Raw genomic sequence first — 20469 nt, forward strand, 5'->3', positions numbered from 1 at the left:
GGTGGTGGGATCAGATTTTATGACCCTGATACAGACCTACCCAGGAGGGGCCCTGCCTCTGGGCACCAACAACCAGAGGTAGAAGGTCAGGTTTTCAGGCCTGGCAAGCAGGCCATGATGTAAAGGCCTTAGCCCAGGGACCTGGCTCACCTTTCGTTGGGACTCCGATCCAGTTGAGGTAGCGAGTCAACTTCTTGGAGATGTAAGTCTTACCCCGGGCAGGAAGGCCCACCATGACAATCACCGTGGGTGAGTTGGTCAGCTTTGGACCACAGGCTAGAAAAAGCAACAGAGAAAAGTCATCACTCAAGTGGCAAAAGGTGAAGAACAGAGTCCCACAACCTACAGACTTCAAAGAATAGCACAGGAAGTGGAGCTGTAGCTCAAGCAATAGCATGGCAGCCTTGAGCTGTCCCTTAGCACCCAGGGCCTGAGTTCAGGCTCCAGGACTGACAGATACATATACACACAAAGAATGGTACGAAAGCGTTATGCCATGTCCCATCCCAGAGCCCCTGGGACTTGACAATCCAATGAAATCAGATGCCCTCATGACCTGAGTCCCTCCTCGTGCAGCTCAATCATATTTTTCCAGATTATACTTATGAACAAAGCAACAGTATCAAATACAATCAGATATGACAGGCCCTTAGTTCCACCAAAGACTAACACTACAGAGCAGAACTCAAGGGAATAAGGAAGAAACCTAGTACCAGGGAGTATGAAGTGAACACTACAGAGAGGAAATTTCCAAATGCAGAATATAAACTGAAGAGACAAAAGAGGGACATTAGCCAGGCACCAGGGGCTTGCTCACATCTGTAATCCTAGCTACTCAGGAGGCTGAGATCTGAGGATCATTGTTCAAATCCAGCATGGGCAGACAAGTCCATGAGACTCATATCCCCAATTAACCACCAAAAAAGACAGAAATGGAGCTGTGGCTCAAAGTGGTAGAGTGCTAACTTTGAGCATAAAGCTCAGGAACAATGTCAGGCCTGAATTCAAGCCTCAGAACTGACATAAAACACACACACACACACACACACACACACACACACACACACACAGAGGGATATTGGAGGTGACAATCAGAAAGCCAAGAGACAGAAAGAAGCCAACCTTTCTTTTAAAAATTAAAATAAATTTTAAAATAATTTTAATTTTAAAAGCTAATTCTAAAAGTATGAAAAGAAAGTAGATGAGAGACCCAGAACCCCAGACCCTATGGAGGGAGGGAGGGGACAGGTGAACACCCTCAACCTCGAACTGCTCACATTCTTTCCTGATCTTCCGGCCCCCTCCACTTTGCCTCCCCATTCTGAAGGGTGCCAGGGTCTACCTAGGGAATTGCTGGTCACTGATCTCTGCTAGCTCTAGCAGAGATGTCCTTGACTTTGAATTCCCTCTGGGTCTCCACATTTGAATGAGTGACCCATATTCCTGAGAACCTCAGTAAAACAAAGTACCCGGGGCCAAGGTTTTCAGAAAGCTGACAAAAGCAGCTAGTCCTAGAAACTGAAGGCCCAGTATTTCTTTCCTAGGCTGTGTGAGACTCTCAGGCGACAACTGCATCCTAGTGACAAAGGAGATCGTATGCCAGAGGCCACCTGCCTACTCTACCCAGCCAGCCGTCATCACTTCTGAAGCTGGGGCCATATGGCCAATCCAGGCAGATGTCAGATCTGGACAGAGGCTCGGCCTCAAGGAGGAGCCTAAGGCTGCGCAGGCAGGGAGAGGGGACTGCCACCACCTTGGTTGGATGATGATGCTATCGGTGCCTGCACATGATTAGAAAAAGCATCTCTAGCCCTGCACCTGTGGCTCACACCTGTAAGCCCAGCTACTCAGGAGGCTGAGATCATAATTAACCACCAGAAAACAGGAAGTGGCGCTAAGGGCTTAAAGTGATAGAATACTAGGCTTGAGTAAAAGAGCTCAAGGACAGCGCCAGGTCCTGAGTTCAAGCAGAAAGGGGGGGGGGGGGGGAGTGAGGGAGGAAGGGAGGAAGGAAGGGAGGAAGGGAGGAAGGGGAAAAAAGAAAGGAAGAAGAGAGGAAAGAAAGAGATAGAGAGAAGGAGGGAGAGAGAAAGAGGGAGAGAGAAGGAGGGAAGGAGGGAGGGAGGGAGGGAGGGAGGGAGGGAGGGAGAAAGGGAGGAAGGGAGGGAGAGGGGAAAAGAAAGAAAGGATACCTGTAGGCCTAATATGGACATCAACCATGATCCCAAACCAAAGTAAATAATCTCCCAAACACCACAGTGCATTCTGGGCTCTGCTTTCCAGATGGGCAGGCTGGGGTTGCGTGGCGCGGGTGTGAGAGGCAGAGGTCAGCACCCAGGTGAGGAAGAGGAAGAAGTGAGGCTTTCTGGAGGCCAAGTGTCAGAAGCCACACAAAGCCTTCCCTATCTCTGACATCCAGAGGCCTAGAAAGACGGATTCCTAGAAAACAGAAACTTATCTCGGCCCTCCACCTCACTAGCGATAAGCAGCAGCTGTGGGAACAATCCCCAAGGGGCTGGAGGCCCCTGGAGTCAAGCATTTTTCCTGAGCACGGCACGCCCAAAGGTGTCCAGGAGGCTCTTTCAGCAGCGGCGGAAGAGCTTGCACGTAAGTGGCAGGGACAACTCAAGTCAGATCACTTGTGTCTGGAACAAAACCCACTCACCCACTGGCCACAGTCGTCCTCCCCCTTCATTTCCCCACCTCTCTGGGGTCTCCGTGACCCCAAGCCACCACTCCTGAGAATATGCAGACACGCCCAGAGTCAGACCCGGACACAAATGTGCACGCATATGCCAGGCTTTGGCTGGAACCAGGCCCTGGAGCCCAGGCAACAGCTGACTGGGCTATCAAATCGGGGATTAAGTCTAGCCACTAATCACAGGAGCAAATCTCCTCTGACAGAAGACATTTGGGGAGGGAGAAAACAAACAAATCCATAAACAGCAGAGTTAATTCCTTCAGACCAAAGTTCAGGCTGAAACAAACCATTACTCCCTTTAGTGGGAGAAGCAGACACCACTCTACCCATAGGTTCAGATGAGTACCAGAAACTGTACCTTCCTTTACTATCTTTTGGGCCTAGGGATCAAATCAACTTTTTATTCTTTCATCACCCTTACCACCCCTGGAGGGGAGAGGGCTGTTTCCCAAGCTGTACAAGTCTTTTTTTTTTATCAGTCCTAGTGCTTGAACTCATGGCCTGAGTGCTGTCTTTTGCTCAAGGCTAGCACTCTACCACTTGAGCCACAAAGCCATTTCTGGCTTTTTCTGTCTATGTGGTACTGAGGAATCGAACCCAGGACTTCATGCATGCTACACAAGCATTCTACCACTGAGCCACATTCCCAGCCTGTCATGTAACTCTATCTTCCTACCTCAGCCTCCAGATCACAGAAGTGCACTACCACTCCCAGCCCCTTTATTAAACTCTCAGCATATCTCAAATGTCTCCAAAACCTGGTTATCTCTATCCCTACCTGAATATTCCCCCCCCCGCCCCCCCCCCCCCCCCCCCCCCCCCGCCCAAGACAAGGGCAAAATAAAGCTATACAGAAACATTGCCACCCTAAGATCTCTCTGGAAAACAGGCTTAACTTTCCTGGTCCTTAGGAGACCAGAATGCAAGAAATACCAGCACAGACAGCTCGGCTGAATCATATAGCTGCTACTTGATTCACACTGCTCTCCCAGTATCATTGGATCAGCTGACAGTGCCCTCCAAGACTGCTGACAGTAATAGGAAGTGAGCCAGGCCTGAGATTACAGGGGCAAAGTGGGGGGAGGGGGGGCGGGGATGGGAGGGGTAGAATGTAGACCATAGACATTTTTTATCAAAAGCTCTTCTGCATTGGTAGACTGATCATCTTTGGTGCCTGGAAGGCCAGCCCCGTGTAATCTCTGCCAGCAACACCAGGATGAAGCATTTCAGTGACTCACTGACAACTGAAAGGCAATACAATAGCACAGTATGAAGTACACAGCCTGGAGTCCCTTACACAAGAGTTCAAAGCCTGGCCATCACCTCCTTGGGCCTTGGACAAGTTAATCTCTCTGAGGTTTTGTCTTCCTTTCTGTACAATGAGGGGACAATTCACACAGGCACTGGTGTGAAAATGAACCGTGACATAAGTCACCGGAACCGCTTACTGTAATGTCCTTCATGGGTACCAGCCATCTTGGCTACCTCTCTTTTGGAGGCTCATGGCAAAAGCATCACGGGCTTAGTTCTCCTGTGGAATCCTCTCAAATGTCTTTTCCTTAAGCAAGTGGTACTGCTGGCTGAAATTAGAAACTTTTTTAAACATAATAACAGTGTATGTGAGTCCCACCAGGGGTAATTCTAACTCGGTGAGTACAGATTTTGCTTTTCCAAATCTCACGCAAATTATTCGAAGGTACAATCCTCACTGAGAGTCCCTGCTACAATTTGTAGGGCACAAAGACTTCAGAGGTAATTCTCTGGAACAACCATCCTTCTCCCCTAAATTAGAGAACTATCGGTGTCTATTAACTCTCACGAGAGGAACATCTTCCTATCTGATGTGACACATCCACCTTCCTTCACATGCAACCAATCCCAGGCATTAAATCCTGAACAAAAATAGTCATCTTACTCTCCTGTATTTTGGAGATTAACAATTTTGTTAAGCACTTGGTGCTTTAAGATACTGTTTTTGTATCTACTTTTTAAGACAACTCTGCACTGACTCATATCAGTACCTCCTTTGCTCCAAGGGGGAATGGCAACTTTTTAATCCTTCTTTTTTCAATTAGCATATGTTAGTTATATAAAATAGCAACCCGATGTAGTAGCACAGTAATCCCAGCCCTACAGAGGTTAAAAGTTAGGAGGATTATGAGTTTGAGGCTAGCCTGGGCTATATTAAAGAGACCCAGCCTCAAAAAAAAAAAAAAAGAAAAAGAAAACTGCACACGCTAATGGGTTTCATTAAGACATTTTCTGTACATGTACCTAATATACTTTGAGACCACATAGTCACCCCATGCTACCTTTCATCCAATGCCTGTCAAGTTCCAGTGCACTTTTGAGGACCCATCATATTGAGAAAGGAGAGGATCCAGGATACTACCTTCCTTCCTCCACCCTCTTCCCCAACCCCTATTCCATACACTCATTAAGCCTGTAGAAACATAACCTTTTTTTTTTTTTTTGTCCATCCCTGGGGCTTGAACTCTGGGCCTGGCACTCTTCCACACTCTACCTAACACTTGAGCCACAGTGCCACTTTTGGTTTTCTGGTGGCTAATTGGAGATAAGTCTCTTGGACTTTCCTGCCTGAGCTGGTTTTGAATCTTGATCCTCAGATCTCAGCCTCCTGCGTAGCTAGGATTACAGGCGTGAGCCACTAGCACCCCACCATGTAACCTTCTTTACAGAAGAGGAAACTGAGGTTCTGAGTGGTTAGTAACTCAGGTTAAGTAGGAAGGCTTCCAATGTTTAGTTTAAAAAAAAAATTACTGAACAGAAGCAGAACCAACTCTTGCTAGCCCAGAACTCACGTCTGTCTTGTCAGCTAAGCTAATTCACACATTCAGTACGTCTCCTAACCTGGAGTCATGATTCCAATTGATGCAAGCACTGATTTGAAAGAAGCACCCACCGCCATGTTGGTGGAGGAACACTTAACCCAGAGGCACAAGTATCCATCCCCATATCTGGGTTGATCTCCCACTGTTCCTAGTATTTGCTTGTATTTGGCAGGAACCCCGCACCCTTGGTGGTAAGCCTCAGGAGTCAGGGTATCTGGACTGTAACAGATTTAGGAAAAAGTAAATTTGTGCATGATTCCAAATGTCATTAGAGAAGAAATGTGCTTTTTGGCATTCGGATAAGAGTCCAATGGAGCCATATAAACCAACAGTCACCACCTGAACACATGCGTAATCAGTGCCCAGATGTGGAGACTTTTCTAAGGAATGTAGCTGAGCCCACACCCCAGAGTCACACAGCAGGCTTCCCGGAGGGGCGGGCCAGGCCCAGAGAGCTTACTTAGGTTTAGGCACACACACCACACCTCTCCTCTCCCAAAGTTCTGAATAGTTCTTGCAGCCATTCCTTGCAAAAATCTCTTGGCTTCGTGAGAAACGTGTGGCTTCGTGAGAAGCCTGAGCTTTGTGGAGTCTAATGGACAGGTTTGTGAAGCCTTGGGGAGAAGGCGAGGCTGCAAGCTGCTGTCCCTCTAAATCACTGCTGAGCCACACTAACCAAACTCTGTGACCCTGAAGAAACTTGGGACATTCATCTCAGACCAAACTTGGGGTTGGGGGGGGGGGGTACATCATACAATCACACACACACACACAAAAAGCATTAGGGGCCCCACTAAAGTTTATGAAGTGCCCTGTACAAAATATTGGTTTAATTCAAAAGTTCAAAAGAGACACACGCTAGACCTGGTCATGCCCAAATCCCCCTGGTGAGCGCTATCATTTTATTTTCTTCAATCTTCATTTAATTGTGAGACAGGATCTTCTGAGGTCTGGCCTCAAACTCACCAGAGTGTCCTGTCTCAGTGCTGGGATTACAGACATAAACTACCACTCCGATCATTGGCTGAGGTATTCTTATGAAAACAAAGTAAAAGACAACCAGAATCCCTCCCCCCCCCCCCCACACTCCCCTGCATTTAGCAGATGCCTCTCAACGTTCTCTAGGGAACCAGCAGCACACCTGCCAAGCCCTCCATCACTGGCCACTTAGCCAGGAAGGGAGGGAGAACAAGACTCCTCCTAGTGGCTGCTTCCCCCCAGACCCTAGGGTCCCGCACAGGGCCCCGAGGGCGCCCCGCCCCGGAGGCTGGGACAGGTCTGCGCAGGGCAGCCGGTGACTCAGAACCGGCCCATCTCCAGGCCAGTATCCCATCCAGAGGTGGCCATCCAGGGAAACGTGGCAGTGGAGAAAACCCCAGCCGGCCACCTGGCAGGCATACAGGTGTCCCCCGTGCCCACAGGCTCCTCCCAGGGGTTAAACCTGGGGTCCGAGGTGGCCCCTCAGACGGCAGACCCGCACTTGGCACCGTACCGCTGACCACCCTACGGGCGCCTGGCCCCTCCAATCGCCCTTTCCAGAGGCGGCGCTGCATCTGAAGCGGGAACCCACTTTGGACAGAGCACCACAGGCGCACTGCCAGCGAATCCGGAGTCCGGGGAGTGTGTGCGCACGTGTGAAATGCAACTGACCGTGCAATCACCCACCCTCGGCCCGTCCACACCCCCCCCCCCCGCCCCGGCAAAGTCGACAGAGGAAGCGTGATCCGGGTCGCCCTTGGCTCGTCCCCAACCCCAGACGCACCTGCAGCCCCCGGAATAGGAGAGGAAGGTGGAGATTCACCGATAGGAAAGTGGGGGTCACGAACCACGGGCAGACAGCGAGAAAGCATGGAGAGATCGAGTAGAAAGGGGGGGGGGGATGCGAATCTGAAGTGAAGGGGGTGGGTTGAGAGAGGTGAAAATCAAGGGTGACGGTGATAAGGACCCACTGTATCCATAACCCGCTTTGTTGAATGTCAATTCCTCGGTGCAACTACTTAAAGATGATAAAATATTCAAAAAAAGAATCCGACGTGTGCGAAGCGAGAGGAGAGATGAACGTGCGTGCAGAGGTGCACAAATGTGTGCAACAGGAGCCAGGGGAGATGGGCGTGCAGACGGGTGCGGAACGTGTGACTCGTGAGGGCAGATGGGCGTGCGGAGAGGTGCAGAGATGAGGGAGGAGGGGAGGAGAGGAGAGGGGCGGGGAAGCGGGCGGGCGGACGGCCGCGCCCCAGGCTCCCGGCGCCCGGGTGCCGGGCCTCCCCCCTAGGCGCGCGCGTTCTGCGCGCCCAGCGATCGCAGCCCCGGGCCGGGCATCTCAGTGTCTGGGGCGACAGCGCCCCTGCCGCCCGGCCCGGGGAGACGCACCTCGCGGCCCCACCAGCCCCGCCGGCCACGCCGGCCCCCGCCAGCCCCGCCGGCCCCGCCGGCCACGCCGCCCCGCCGGCCTGAGCGCGCTCCCCGCAGCGGGGAAGCGGCACAATGCCGCCGCCGCCACCGCTTACAAAGGCCGAGGTGGGCGCGCGCGACTCCACCTGCAGCCTGGAAGCCCGCGCAGCTGCACTCACATCTGGGCAACGAGGGCCGATGGTCCACGGGCACCCAGATCTTCTGCACCCGGCTCTGGGTTAGCTCCAAGGGCATCTTCGCGACTGCGCCCGGCGGGGCCCCGCCACCCCGGGAGGAAGACTCCGACGCGGGAAGGGCAGCGGCAGCCCCCGCGGAACAAAAGACTGAGGACGGCCGGGGCTCTGCGTGGGGAACGTGCTTTGTGCGAAGTCCGGGACGCGGGCGGGCGGGCGCGGGGTTGGGGCCGCCGGCGGGCGGGTCGGGGGAAGGGGAGGATCGGCTCTGGGAAGCCCGGGGATGCTGGGGCACCGTGACAGCCGCGCTCACCGCCGCCCGGCACCGCCACTCGTCTCCGCTCCGGCTCTATGGGGATGCCACCCGCACCGCCCGGCCTTTTAATCCACCCGGCCGGCAGCCCGGCGCGTCAGCCGCGGGGCGGGCCGCATTCTTTGGGTCCCAGCCCCCTTTCACGTGGGGCGGAGATGGGAGCGTTCGGAGACGGGCGGCGCGCGCCCCCTGCTGGCCGGCGGCGGCGGCGGCGGCGGCGCGGGCTCCGCTCCCCGACCCGGTCCCGGGGACCCCGGAGCTCGTCTGCGGGGGGTGCTGTCTTTTATTTTATTTTTAACCCCTTCTTTACCTCCAACTAGACCTGGCACCGCTTCCCCTTAGAATTCCGGACCCTTCCCTGAAGGGTGCCGGGAAGAACAGGGAAGCGGCCGGGGGCAGTCCACACCCAGGTCCAGGCATCCTCTACTAGCTTCGACCTTTCTAGCCTGGGGCGGGGCTCTGAACGCGGCTCTCAGCTCCTGGGCAGGCTCTGTCCAGGTGAAAGACCCAGGCCCAAACAGTTTTCTGATAATCCCAGTCCTCACCCAGGACCCTACCGACCAGGAAGTTCCCGGTGCTGGGGGGGGGGGGTGTCACCATTCCCTGGGGACCATCGGAATCTGCCCCACCCCAACACGGGAACCCGGGAGGGGGTTCTGCGTGCGGGGCTCGAGGGGGGGCAGGAGAGCCGGGCAGGCCGGGCTGAACTTTGGGGAAGGCCAAGGGTGGAGCGGGCACCTCGGTTCTCCCATGCAAAGCGCGCGATTTTCAGCGAACTTGGATGGAACGCGACACCCCCCACCCCATTTCCACCTGCAATTCACTGACTATAAATCCGGAATAATTATGGGGGGGGCGGGGGAATCTGATCACGGAGACTAACTCGACGCCCCGCCGCCGTTGAGTGTGCGCGCGCCTCTCCATATCCCGCTGCCCACCTCCCCCGCGCAGTTGTGCGTGAGCTGGGGACGCCGAGCCAGGCTGTGCGGTGACGCCTGGGGGCGCAGGGCGGGGATTTCCCCCCCACACACACCATCTCCGCGGTGGGGACAGCCACGCGGATGTGAGTTTGGCGCGCACGCGCGCGCCCCGCGCTCAGCCGGACTGTGATTGGAGGCGAGGGGGCGGCGCCCGCTGCGCCCCACACCGCCGCGGAGCCGCCACACGTCGCGCACGTCCTGCATGCGCTGCTGCGAGCCGTGCCGGGCACCGCGGGCCCGCCCCGCCGCTCGCCCCGCCCGGGCCTCCGCCCTCCGGGGAGCCCCGGGCGCCTAGGGAGATGCCTGCCTGGCCACGGTCCCCCTTTCCCCGCCCCGTCCTGCTCCTACCCGCACCCCATCATTTCGTGTTCCCTGCATCTCACCCCCCCCACACCCCACCCCTACGCACACACAGCCCAGCTTTGCTGACCGTCTGGTTTCTGCGCTCCTGCAGCTGTTCAGAAACCCGATGCATTGCATGCGGACTTGTTTTTCCACCATGGGAGCAAATGCCAGAGGTGACACCCTAGAATGCCCCAGGGACGGTGCCACTCCACGCCTGAAATAAGAGCGGACTGACCCGGAAAGGAAAGCGGCGAATGCCCACGCCGCACCCCGCCCCACACGGGGGCCGAGAGAGGGGTTGTGCTGCACCGGAGCCGCTCAGGCCCAGAGAGGAGCCGCGCGCGCAGGGCCCAGGCACCTGTGCGCCTGCGGTCTAGTTCTGCCTTTGAGACGGGCTCTATCGCTGCTAGGTTGCCAAACTGGCCCAGATCTTCCCCTTCTCCTGCCTCTACTTGCCCAGGTACTGGGACTACAGGCCTGCTGTCCCACTCCTGACTGCCCACTAGAGATTTGGTACACACCTAAAGGACAATCGAACGCCCCAGATGGAAGCTTTTCGCCCCCCAATGCTCGACGACAATGGGTTGTTGGTTTGGGTTCCAGGGGAGCAGACAGAGGTGGAAAGGTGGAGACACCCTTTCATCTTTCTACATCCCAGGCTACCCAGAACGCTCGTCTGTCTCCTGCTGAGCCTTTGCAGTTAGGCACTCTCTCCCTGAATGCACATCACAGAGGGTGTCCACAACAAAGGCCTACTTCTTCCTCCCTGCCTACCCTACCAGATACCCAGCAGGCAAAAGGAAGTCGCCTTAATCCCCTACCCCCCGTAGCTGTCTAAGGGCCTGCCAACCTGGGTGTTCCTGTGGAGCAAGGACAAATCCCCACTTGTTTTGTTGTGTCTTTTTAATGGCCTGCAGCCTCAGGTAGATTGCACAGTAGTGGGAGGTCAAAACTGCTTCAATAGGAAATGCTTTATAAACAGCCCCACAGCAAATATATTCTGAGAATTTACCTGCTCAGTTTGCTGGTTTAAATATCCTTAACATTCTCCCTCTCCCTCTCCTCCCCCTCTCTCTCCCCCCTCTCTTTGTGCTAGTCCTGTGGCTTGAACCCAGGGTCTGGGCTGTCATTAATCTTCCTTTTACTCTACCACTTGAGCCACAGGCCACAGGCTCCACTTCTGGCTTTTTGGTGGTTAATTGGAGGTAAGAATCTCACTGACTTTCCTGCCTGGGCTGGCTTCAAACCCAGATCCTCATGTCTCAGCCTCCTCAGTAACTAGGATTATAGGTATGAGCCACCATGCCCAGCTATGCCCTTAACTCTTTCACCCCATTTTCACCTTAACTATCGTCCTGGAGGCCTTCAGTAACTCCCAAACCCCTTGCTGGATAACACAAACTTGGTCCTTCTGAAAAGGCTGTCATAAACATCAATAATATTCCTGTAACATAACATTCTTGTTGGTGGTGGTAGTTTGGGTTTTTTGTTTTGCCAATCCTGGGGCTTGAACTCAGGGCCTGGGCACTGTCCCTGAGTCTGTGAGCTCAAGGCTAGCACTCTACCACTTGAGCCACAGTGCCACTTCTGGCTTTGTCTGTTTATGTGGTACTGAGAAATCGAACCCAGGGCTTCATGTATGCTAGGCAAGCACTCTACCACTAAGGCACGTTCCCAGCCCCTAACCTAACATTCTTATAGCCAGAGCTACTCTAGGCCTGAGAGCTGGTTGGTGACCATGTCTCTCTTAGATTCTGAGTCACAGCCCTAAACCCTATTTGAGGCCAGATGCAAAGAGACTTTGGGGAATTACAGAGGTTAGGCAATTAGGTCAGAGCTCAAGGAAGGAAGCCAGTTAGGAACAGAGCTTGTTTTTGTTTCTATTTTGGGGCGAGGGTCCTCTATTTGACACAGACAGCAGCTAGCTGTCCCCCCTCCCCTCAGGATCTCATTATAGACAGCTCAAGCCTGGGGCCTTGAGAAGAGCTGATTGTGAGTCACGAGATGTCACACAGAACAATGAAGCTGTTTGGAAGGAAACAGCTGAGAAGGACCTTGTAGCTGGGACATGAACTAGATAATTACTTAAAACAGCCTCTTCATATTCACAAAGAAGCTGCAAACACCTGGTGAGGTAAATTCATAAGCCAGGTCCAACCATAGAGAAAGGACATGGGAATGGCTTTTCTCCACAATCTTTGTTCCTACTCTCCTCTGCAGGCCAGTGTCACCTAACCCTAACCAGCACGCCCAAGACATGGCTGCCAGGATGGCAATAAGCAGGCCCATTCCCAGCCACCTGTGCCGGCTAGTTAGACTCCAATGTTCTCACCATGCTGGTGGAGGAAGAAACACCTACCTATGGCAGACCGAGCAATCCTAAATTGCTAATTATAGACAGAAAGGGTCATTAATTTTGAAACCACCTGCCAAGCTTGGTGGTACACACCTGTAATCCCAGCACTTGGAAGGCTGAGGTAAAGAGATCCTAAGTTTGGGCCCAACCTGGGCTATGGAGTGAATTCCAGGCACTCTGGGATTTGGATAGTAGGAGAAGGAAGGGAGGGAGGGAAGAAGGGAAGGAGGGAAGGAAAGAGGAAGGAAGGAAGGGAGGGAGGGAGGGAAGGAGGGAGGGAGGGAAAATGAAAAAAGAAAAAGGAAAATCCAAGTATGAGACTGGAGCCAGACACAGTGGTACAAACCTGTAATCCTAGCATTGGTAAGTTCTACACTAGCCAGAGCTATATGGTGAGACCTTGTCTCTCTCCCTCCCTCTTGATCATTCAAATATCAGCCTCCTGAATAGCTTCTGAATAGCTCCTGAATAGCCTCCTGAATTACAGACATGATCCATCACCCAGCCTGGAATCACAGTCCTACAGCTTCGCTTCAGCTCTGTGAGGATACCAAAGTCCTCATCAGTCCGTTTACCCCATGTCAAGACAAAGTATTTAGTGTTTTATCATGATTTGAGATGTTTGTCCAAAATTGGTTACACAGTAGTCTAGATAACAGCAATGACCCAGGACCAACTCCTGTTTTTGATATTTTACTGCATTTATGTATCACCATCTTATTGGGGATGCTAAGCAGAAAGTATGTGGTACTCTATGTACTATTTTGCAATCCTGTGAGTCTGTAGTTATTTCAAAACCAAAGGCTATATTGTTTTACCTTTTAAATCAGTAACAGGTCAGTTTGCTGGACTTCTAAGAAGAAAATAAAGTATAGATTGTGGGAATTCTGACACAGAGGGAGGAAGGACTAGACAGAAAATTAGTGAAGGACTCTGCAAATGACAAGGTCGTGTACATAGAGCCTCAGGGAAAATTCAGCTGCTAGGGTGGAAAAACAGGAGCCAGCTCCACAGAATTTCAGTGTGGAGTGATTCCATTTCTCACCTTTATATAGATCTTTGGAGGGTGTCAGTGGCTTTGTAGTTTGACTCTCCAAGAACTTGCTTAAAATGAAGACACAATCACCAAGTTCAACAGAAAGAGAACTCTGAGCTCATACTGAGCCTCCTTCCCTAGGATAAAGCATGCCTCAAAAAAAAGTAACTTGAGCCTAGCACTTGGCTTGTGGCTCACACCTGTCATCCTAACTACCCCAGAGGCTGAGATCTGAGAATTGTAGTTCATTGCCAGCCCAGGCAGGAAAGTCAGAAAGTAGAGCTGTGGCTCAAGTGGTAGAGTGCTAGCCTTGAGCCAAAAGCTTAGGACAGCACCCAGACCCTTAGTTCAAGGACCAGCACACACAAAAAAAGAAAGAAGGAAGGAAGGGAGGGAGGGAGGGAGGGAGGGAGGAAGGGAGGGAGGCATGCTAGGGTATCAGCTGAGCAAGCCAGTGACCTTGAGTTTGAGCCAAAAGAAGAGTAACTACCATACCCCCTGTGATTTATTAGGAGGGTAGAAGCTTAATGTATCTCCAGTATTTCGATGGAGGCCTTTGAGAAGTGGTTAGAGTTACACAGCAAGGTGAAGCCCGGTAACTTAATCCAGGTGGCTTAAAAAGAAAATAAAAGAAAATGAAAGAACATGCAAAGAGTAATCTCATGTCTCTACAATCCTCCTACCCCCATAATCTTCCTACCTGAGAGGCTGGGATTATAGCAGTAAGCCACCACACACAAACCCCATTCTCTCACTATACAATGTTCTGTTCTTCCTTGAGTCCCATTTAGCAAGGAGACCTTCATCAGATGTGGCTTCTTGAACATCTCAGCCAGAACAAACCTCTACTTCTTCTAAGGTTACATGGCCACAAATACTTTCTTTTAGAACAGAAAACCAATATCCCATTTTCTTACCAGTTTGGTTTATGACTCAGTCTCCCTTGACTGTATCTGAATGCACAGCCAACATCCAGCATCTAAATAGAAAAATCTGAAGAGTAGACACATGTGTTTCCATGAGAGTCTGCCCTAAAGAATGAATAGAAAAGTTCTTCAATGTCACTATTTTGTAGACACAGACATACCATAAAGAGAGACTGAGGAAAATCCAGAAATGCAGTAACACATCTAAACGAATAGGACCAATCTCAGTGAAGAACTATGGTGGGGTAGGAGAAGTCATGGCCTGTCCAATGTCTAGACAATCCAACGAATAGGACCAATCTCGGTGAAGAACTATGCTGGGTCAGGAGAAGTTATGGCCTGTCCAATGTCTAGACAATCACACACACACACACACACACACACACACACACACACACACACACACGCCATGTCTCTTGTGAAAGAGATTTCTCCCCAATCATGGATGGAAAAGAAACAAGATTGTTACTTTAAAACCAAATTTGTACTTTCAGTAAATAGTGTACTGATTCTGATATATAAAGGCTCTCAATGTATGGGCTGGGAAGGTGGCTCAGTGGTAGAGCACTTGCCTTGCATGCCTGAGGCCCTGGGTTTGATTCCTCAGCACCACATAAGAAAAAAAGCCAGAAGTGGCGCTGTGGCTCAAGTGGTAGAGCGCTAGCCTTGAGCTGAAGAGCTGAGGGACAGCGCCCAGGCCCAGAGTTCAGGCCCCATAACCGGACCAAAAAAAAAGGTTCTCAATGTATAATTTTTTGAAAATTCAGATTATATTTTTTTGATTTTCATATCATATTTCATCATTAAAATTTTTTACACATTGTCTCTTTTTTTTTTTAATTTTGACATTGTCTCTTAAATCTGCTCCATGTCTAAGATGGCTAATCAGGAGGATATAAGAAATACTGACATATGATGGATATAAAAAAGGAATTTTATGAACTATTATTCTTTAACTTATGACTTGAAATAAAAAATTCAAGTGCTGTTGTCATCCTTAAAAAAAAAAAAAAAAGGGCTGGGAAGGTGGCTCAGTGGTAGAACGCTTGCCTTGCATGCCTGAGGCCCTGGGTTCAATTCCTCAGCATCACATAAGCAGAAAAAGCCAGAAGTGGTGCTGTGGCTTAAGTGGTAGAGCGCTAGCCTGGAGCTGAAGAGCTGAGGGACAGCGCCCAGGCCCAGAGTTAAGGCCCCAGGACTGGATCCCCCCCAAAAAAAAGAAAAGAAAAGAAACAAGAGCAGAAACCCCACCAGAACCATGGGGCGTGACCTTCACAAGGTGAAACATTCCTGAGTGCATCACAGACTGTTTCCTGGAGTCACTTCTTTGGGTAGGGTCCGCATCAATAAGGCAAACTGTCTCTCGGTCATCAGTCATGATGGGAACCGAGGCCAGGCAGATTCAAAAGACAGTGTGCAGCCAAGTGGATGGACAGCTGAGGGCCTGCTCAAGGAAACCTGTGCACACCTCACCTTGAACTTCTGGCTTTGGGATTTTGTTATCCTAGTAAACCAGTGCCACTGAGTAGAAAGAGATTGGTTCTCCTGGAATTCAGCCCTTGGTTCTCAGTTGCTGGACATACAATGCTTCTGCACCCCCTCTTCCAACAGCAGAGGCTTACAGCGTCACATCCCCTTTCAAGTGTTCATGCCACACACTAAGGAGCCCATGTGGACTTCAGGACAGCAGTGGGGTTTTCTCATGACACACATGAAAAGGATCATTCCATTCACTAAAGAGTGAATTTACTGGGCACCAGTAGCTCACATCTGTAACTGTAGCTACTCGGGAGGCTGAGATCTGAGGATCAGGGTTCAAAGCCAGCCCAAGCAGGAAAGGTCAGAAAGATTCTTAGTTCCAGTTAACCACAAAAGGCTGAAAGTGGAGCTATGGATCAAGTGGTAGAATGCCTTGAGCAAAAAGAGCTCAGGAGGAGCACTCTGGTCTTGAGTTCAAGCCCCAGTATTGGCGTGCATGTGCACACGCGTGCACGCGCACACACACACACACACATAATTTTAAAAAGGAGTAAATTCACTTCACACTGCTAAAAGATTGATGTTGAATGATATCCTTAATTCTTCAGGAATATAAAAATACAGCAGGGACTCAAAATCACTACAAGTTAGGTATGGTGGCATACACCTGTAATCTCAGCATTCAGGGACAGAGGCAAGAGGGTAGCAAGTTCAAAGCCAGTCTGGATTACTTATGGGAGACCTTGTCTCAGGAATAGACAATTATGGGGGGGTGACAGGCAGAGTAGAGCATGCCTGTAATAGCAGTTCCATAGGAGGTAGAAATGTGAGGGTTACAGTTTAAGGGCAGCCCAGGCAAAAAACAATAGCAAGGCTTTCTCCAAATACAGAGTGGGAGGCACCCGCAATCTCACCTACACAGGAGATAATGGATAAAGGTTCTTAGAAGCTGCCCCAAAAAGAAAAAAAAAAAAAAAAAAAGCAGCTGCGAAAGGCAAAAGCACCAGACTCTATCTGAAAGAAACAAACTAAAAGGCAAAACATCTGGATTAAGTGGCTTAAAAACTGAAAGACCCGAATTCAATCTCTGATACTGAAAGAAAAGGGAGAAAAAAGAAGAAACACTAGAACACCTAGCTGTGGACCATCTAGGTGTAAATACTCTGCCATTATGATCAGACTGGTCTCTCCTCCAAAGCTCTTGCCAGCAGGAATGGAAGGGCAGGAAAGAGAGGAAAGATGGCCCAGGAATTTGGAGCCCTGATCCCTGCTCCTGACCCTTTCTATACTCAATCTGGAACCCTGTTCCCTTATCCATTGATGAGTTACCACAGTCTTTGAGGATCTTTTCCAGTTCTTAAAATACAAGAACCATCCAGGTGCTGATGGCCCACACCTATAATCCTACCTGCTCCAAAGCCTGTGATTCAAGGAGAGAGGCTCATAGCCAGCCAGGGAAGAAAAGTCCAAGAGACTCTTGTGTCCAGTTAACCAGCAAAATGCTACACTGGAGATGTAGCTCAAGTGGTAGAGCACCAGCCATGAGCAAAAAGGCCAAGTGAGAGCAAGAAGTCCTGGTACAGCCCCCAAAAGCAAAGATAATGATGCCCATTTTCTCTATGAACACAAATAAACACTTGATCCTTGTCACTAGATAGTCAACAACTTAAAAACAGGTCAACTCTTCATCTGTGAATGGCCAGAGCCTAACAGTGTCAGATACAGGTAGAGATGCTTGTGTGAGCAGTAAATGTGGATATTTGCAATAATGCAACTGATCAACCAAGAATGAGTACTAGTTCTCATGGTGGACCAGAAGTAACCTCCCTGTAACCTCCATGCCCCAGGCTCTGAAGAAGGGAGACAGCCATTTACTGTGTTCATCCTCTGTAAAATTAGGATGATAACAGCCTGTCTACCTCAAGAGCTCCTTTCGAAGATCAGGTTCATGCACTCCACTGGTTTTCCAAGTGGAGTACATGAACTTGACCTGCCCAGACCCACGCCAGGTGGGAGATTCTGTTGTCTAGGTAGATTTCCTGTCTTCTGATTGCTTGGCAATTCATTCTTCACCACTTGATTTCTTCACACCAGCAATGACATCTCCCTAGTTACTAGAGGATAAGGGGAAGAGTCAAAAATAAGTCAAGTGAGGTTGCTAACCCAGGCCTGGGGAAACAGAAATTGCAACTGGACCGTCTTCTGCTGAGTCTGAGAAAGTGCCCCAGTGAGGCGGGAGAAAGTGGCGGTGTTGAGAAAGTAGGGGATAGGTTCTGTGTCTGTTGCAAGACCTCCCTGTGCCCGTGGTGCAGACACAGGCAATGGAGCAACTCCTGGGCGGCTGAGCAGAGCTAGGAGCCTTCCCTGTTCTTCCCCACCTACTTCTTTCTCCCAGTAGGAAACAGCCTAAAAGGGGCTGGGAAGGTGGCTCAGTGGTAGAGCGTTGCCTTGCATGCCTGAGGCCCTGGGTTCAATTCCTCAGCACCACATAAGCAAAAAAGAAAAAACCAGAAGTGGCACTGTGGCTCAAGTGGTAGAGCACTAGCCTTGAGCTGAAGAGCTGAGGGACAGCGCCCAGGCCCAGAGTTCAGGCCCCAGGACTAGACCCAAAAAATAAAAATAAAAAAATAGAAAACAGCCTAAAAATAGAGCTGAACCAAGCTAAAAGAAGAAGAAGAAAAATGGCAGATTTGGGAAAGTGAAGCTAAGTAGGTGTTGGACAACCAACCCTAGCTGGGCTGTATTCATAACACAGTGTTCACGTTCGAGAATGGAATGGTCTGTGATCATGGGTAGTAAGATTGAGCCCGTTCAGTTGTATGATTCTGCTTAAGAGGAGTGTCAACACACTCTTACACCTTCAGCCACAAGCAATCAGAAGGCTCAGGCTACAAGGAAACCACGTCTGCAGCAATCGTCCAAGTCCTATATGTGGACTAAAGGAGACTATGAGCTGGTGGTTCAAAACTATAATCCCAGTGCTCAGAAAGCTGAGGCAGGAGGATTTTGAGTTTGAGACAAGCCTATCTCAAAAGAAGGCGGGGAGAGTTCTTCCTCAGATTTAAAATTTGCATATATCTGATAAAAAGTCTTAGGGGCTTTTTTTTTTTTTTTTTTGAGTGTACAAGGAATTAAGACATCTCTGGTGTTTCAAAAACCATTTTGAAAGGTATTGACAAATACATGTAATTCACTTTCCATTTACTGGCAACAAAGACTGGGCAAATGCGAAACCATTCATTTGTTTATAAGCAGCCTACAAGAGCTGCTGGAAACTTGGTGCGTCCCAGCATTTACCAGCTATTACACAATACAACTGCACACATACCACACTTCTCACAGACCAAGACATTCCTGCCAGTCAGAGGAAACAGCACGAGACAGGAGAGGACACTTAAGTGCTTGCATTTTCACTTGGACAACAACATTCCAGAATTCCATGTCACATTTCCACAGTTTCTCAGTGGCCAAATGAGTCCGGGTCTATACCCAGCTACAAAGGAGGAAGGAAATGGAAGAAGGTGGGAAGAAGGGGTGTTGAAGAAATGTTAGCAGTTCTTTCTCCTATAATACAAATGTCCAACAAACACTTTCCAAAAGATAGCCTTTTCATAAAAAGGAATGAGAAAAGGCATGCTTTGCTGTTAGAGAAGACTGATGGCATTTATACAATCTTCAATCCAGCTGGACAAGGCCATGCTGGAATGTATCTGTTTCCCTAAGAGCTAAAGTGCATGCTTTCTTATAGACTATGAGACACACACTTCACTGAAGGCACCCCCTGGCAGGAAGGGGAGAGGCAGAGGCCCCTAGTTCTGGGACAGTTGTTTCTCATGCTACCTAAGAGGTGAACTGTGATTGGGCAAGACATTCTCCTTTGTCAGGGACTTGTCAGAATGTGGTCATGTGATAAATGTCTGATTAAGCCACTGTAACTTACAGCTCAAAGCACCCCTGAATGATAAATATATAATGGGTATCGCTAATATTCTATCAATAGGATCTGTGTGATTAGAAGACTAATAACACAATCAAAGAAAGTTTTACTTGCCACACCTATCACGTGCACCACCAAAATAAATTTTTTATTTTTATTTATTTATTTATTTATTTTTGTCAGTCGTGGGGCTTGAACTCTGGGCAAAAAAAAAAAAAAAGAATCAAAATAAATTTTTTAATTTCTAACTCACTGCCTCTCTGAAGGAAAGATGGTACCCAGAAGTTCTACTTTCCTATGCAAAAATACTGGACCAGAACGCTCTCTGGCTCTTCCAAATCTGCAAAGCCTTCTTAGTTTAGTTCAGGTTTTTTTTGGTTTGGTTGAGTTGGCAGTATTGGAGTTTCAACTCAAGATCTCTCTGTTAGGTAGGTGCTCTGCCAGTTGAGCCACCTGCTAACCTTTTTGCTTCAGTTAGTTTTCTAGTAGGGATTTCCACCTTTGTCTGGACCTCTTATTTATATCTCCTGCATAGCTGTGAGTAATACCAGACCCAGTATTGGTTTAACTGGGGTCATGCTAACTTTTTGTGCAGGTTGGTCTTGAACTGAGATTCTCCGATCTCTGCCAGCAGGTAGTCAACAGGGGAGGAGCTCCTGGTTCTTTAAAAGTCGGGGAAGGGAGGCAAATGTTGATGTAGTACATGCAGGTGAGAATCTGGGCTCCACAGGAGACTTAACTGGGTATTGAGATGGACCATTGGTCCAGCAACAGCAGATGGAAGACTGAGATCAGAAGGGAGCAAACTGCATGCTATATAAAACATGAAATGTCCCATTTTAACTACTGGTTTGGTTTTTGTTAAGTTTTAGGAAGGATTAATTTTACTGCAAAAGGATAAAGTAGGGAGAAATGGGTAGAGAAGCATCTCCTGTTTCCCAAACAGGAAATAGGAGTAA

At 49.9% G+C, this 20469-nt stretch overlaps 1 protein-coding gene across 4 annotated transcripts in view; it reads right to left on the bottom strand.

Annotated features, from left to right (window-relative positions):
• The window catches only part of Pfkfb3 (6-phosphofructo-2-kinase/fructose-2,6-biphosphatase 3), a 68643-nt gene that overhangs the window by 19482 nt on the left and 28692 nt on the right, over positions 1-20469 (bottom strand). For 3 of the 4 annotated variants that reach the window (XM_042686062.1, XM_042686059.1, XM_042686060.1), the window contains exons 1-2: positions 8124-8474; positions 151-276 (exon numbers count right to left, since the gene is read on the bottom strand). In XM_042686062.1, the coding sequence (XP_042541996.1) occupies positions 151-276; positions 8124-8199 (202 nt within the window). In that variant the 5' untranslated portion in view covers positions 8200-8474. Of the gene's footprint in view, positions 1-150; positions 277-8123; positions 8475-20469 lie in introns of those variants that run through there. The other variant, XM_042686061.1, reaches the window with a different exon arrangement.

The sequence above is a fragment of the Dipodomys spectabilis genome, unplaced genomic scaffold (assembly GCF_019054845.1).
Source record: "Dipodomys spectabilis isolate Male_0828 unplaced genomic scaffold, ASM1905484v1 ptg000096l, whole genome shotgun sequence".
Taxonomy (NCBI): Eukaryota; Metazoa; Chordata; class Mammalia; order Rodentia; family Heteromyidae; genus Dipodomys; species Dipodomys spectabilis.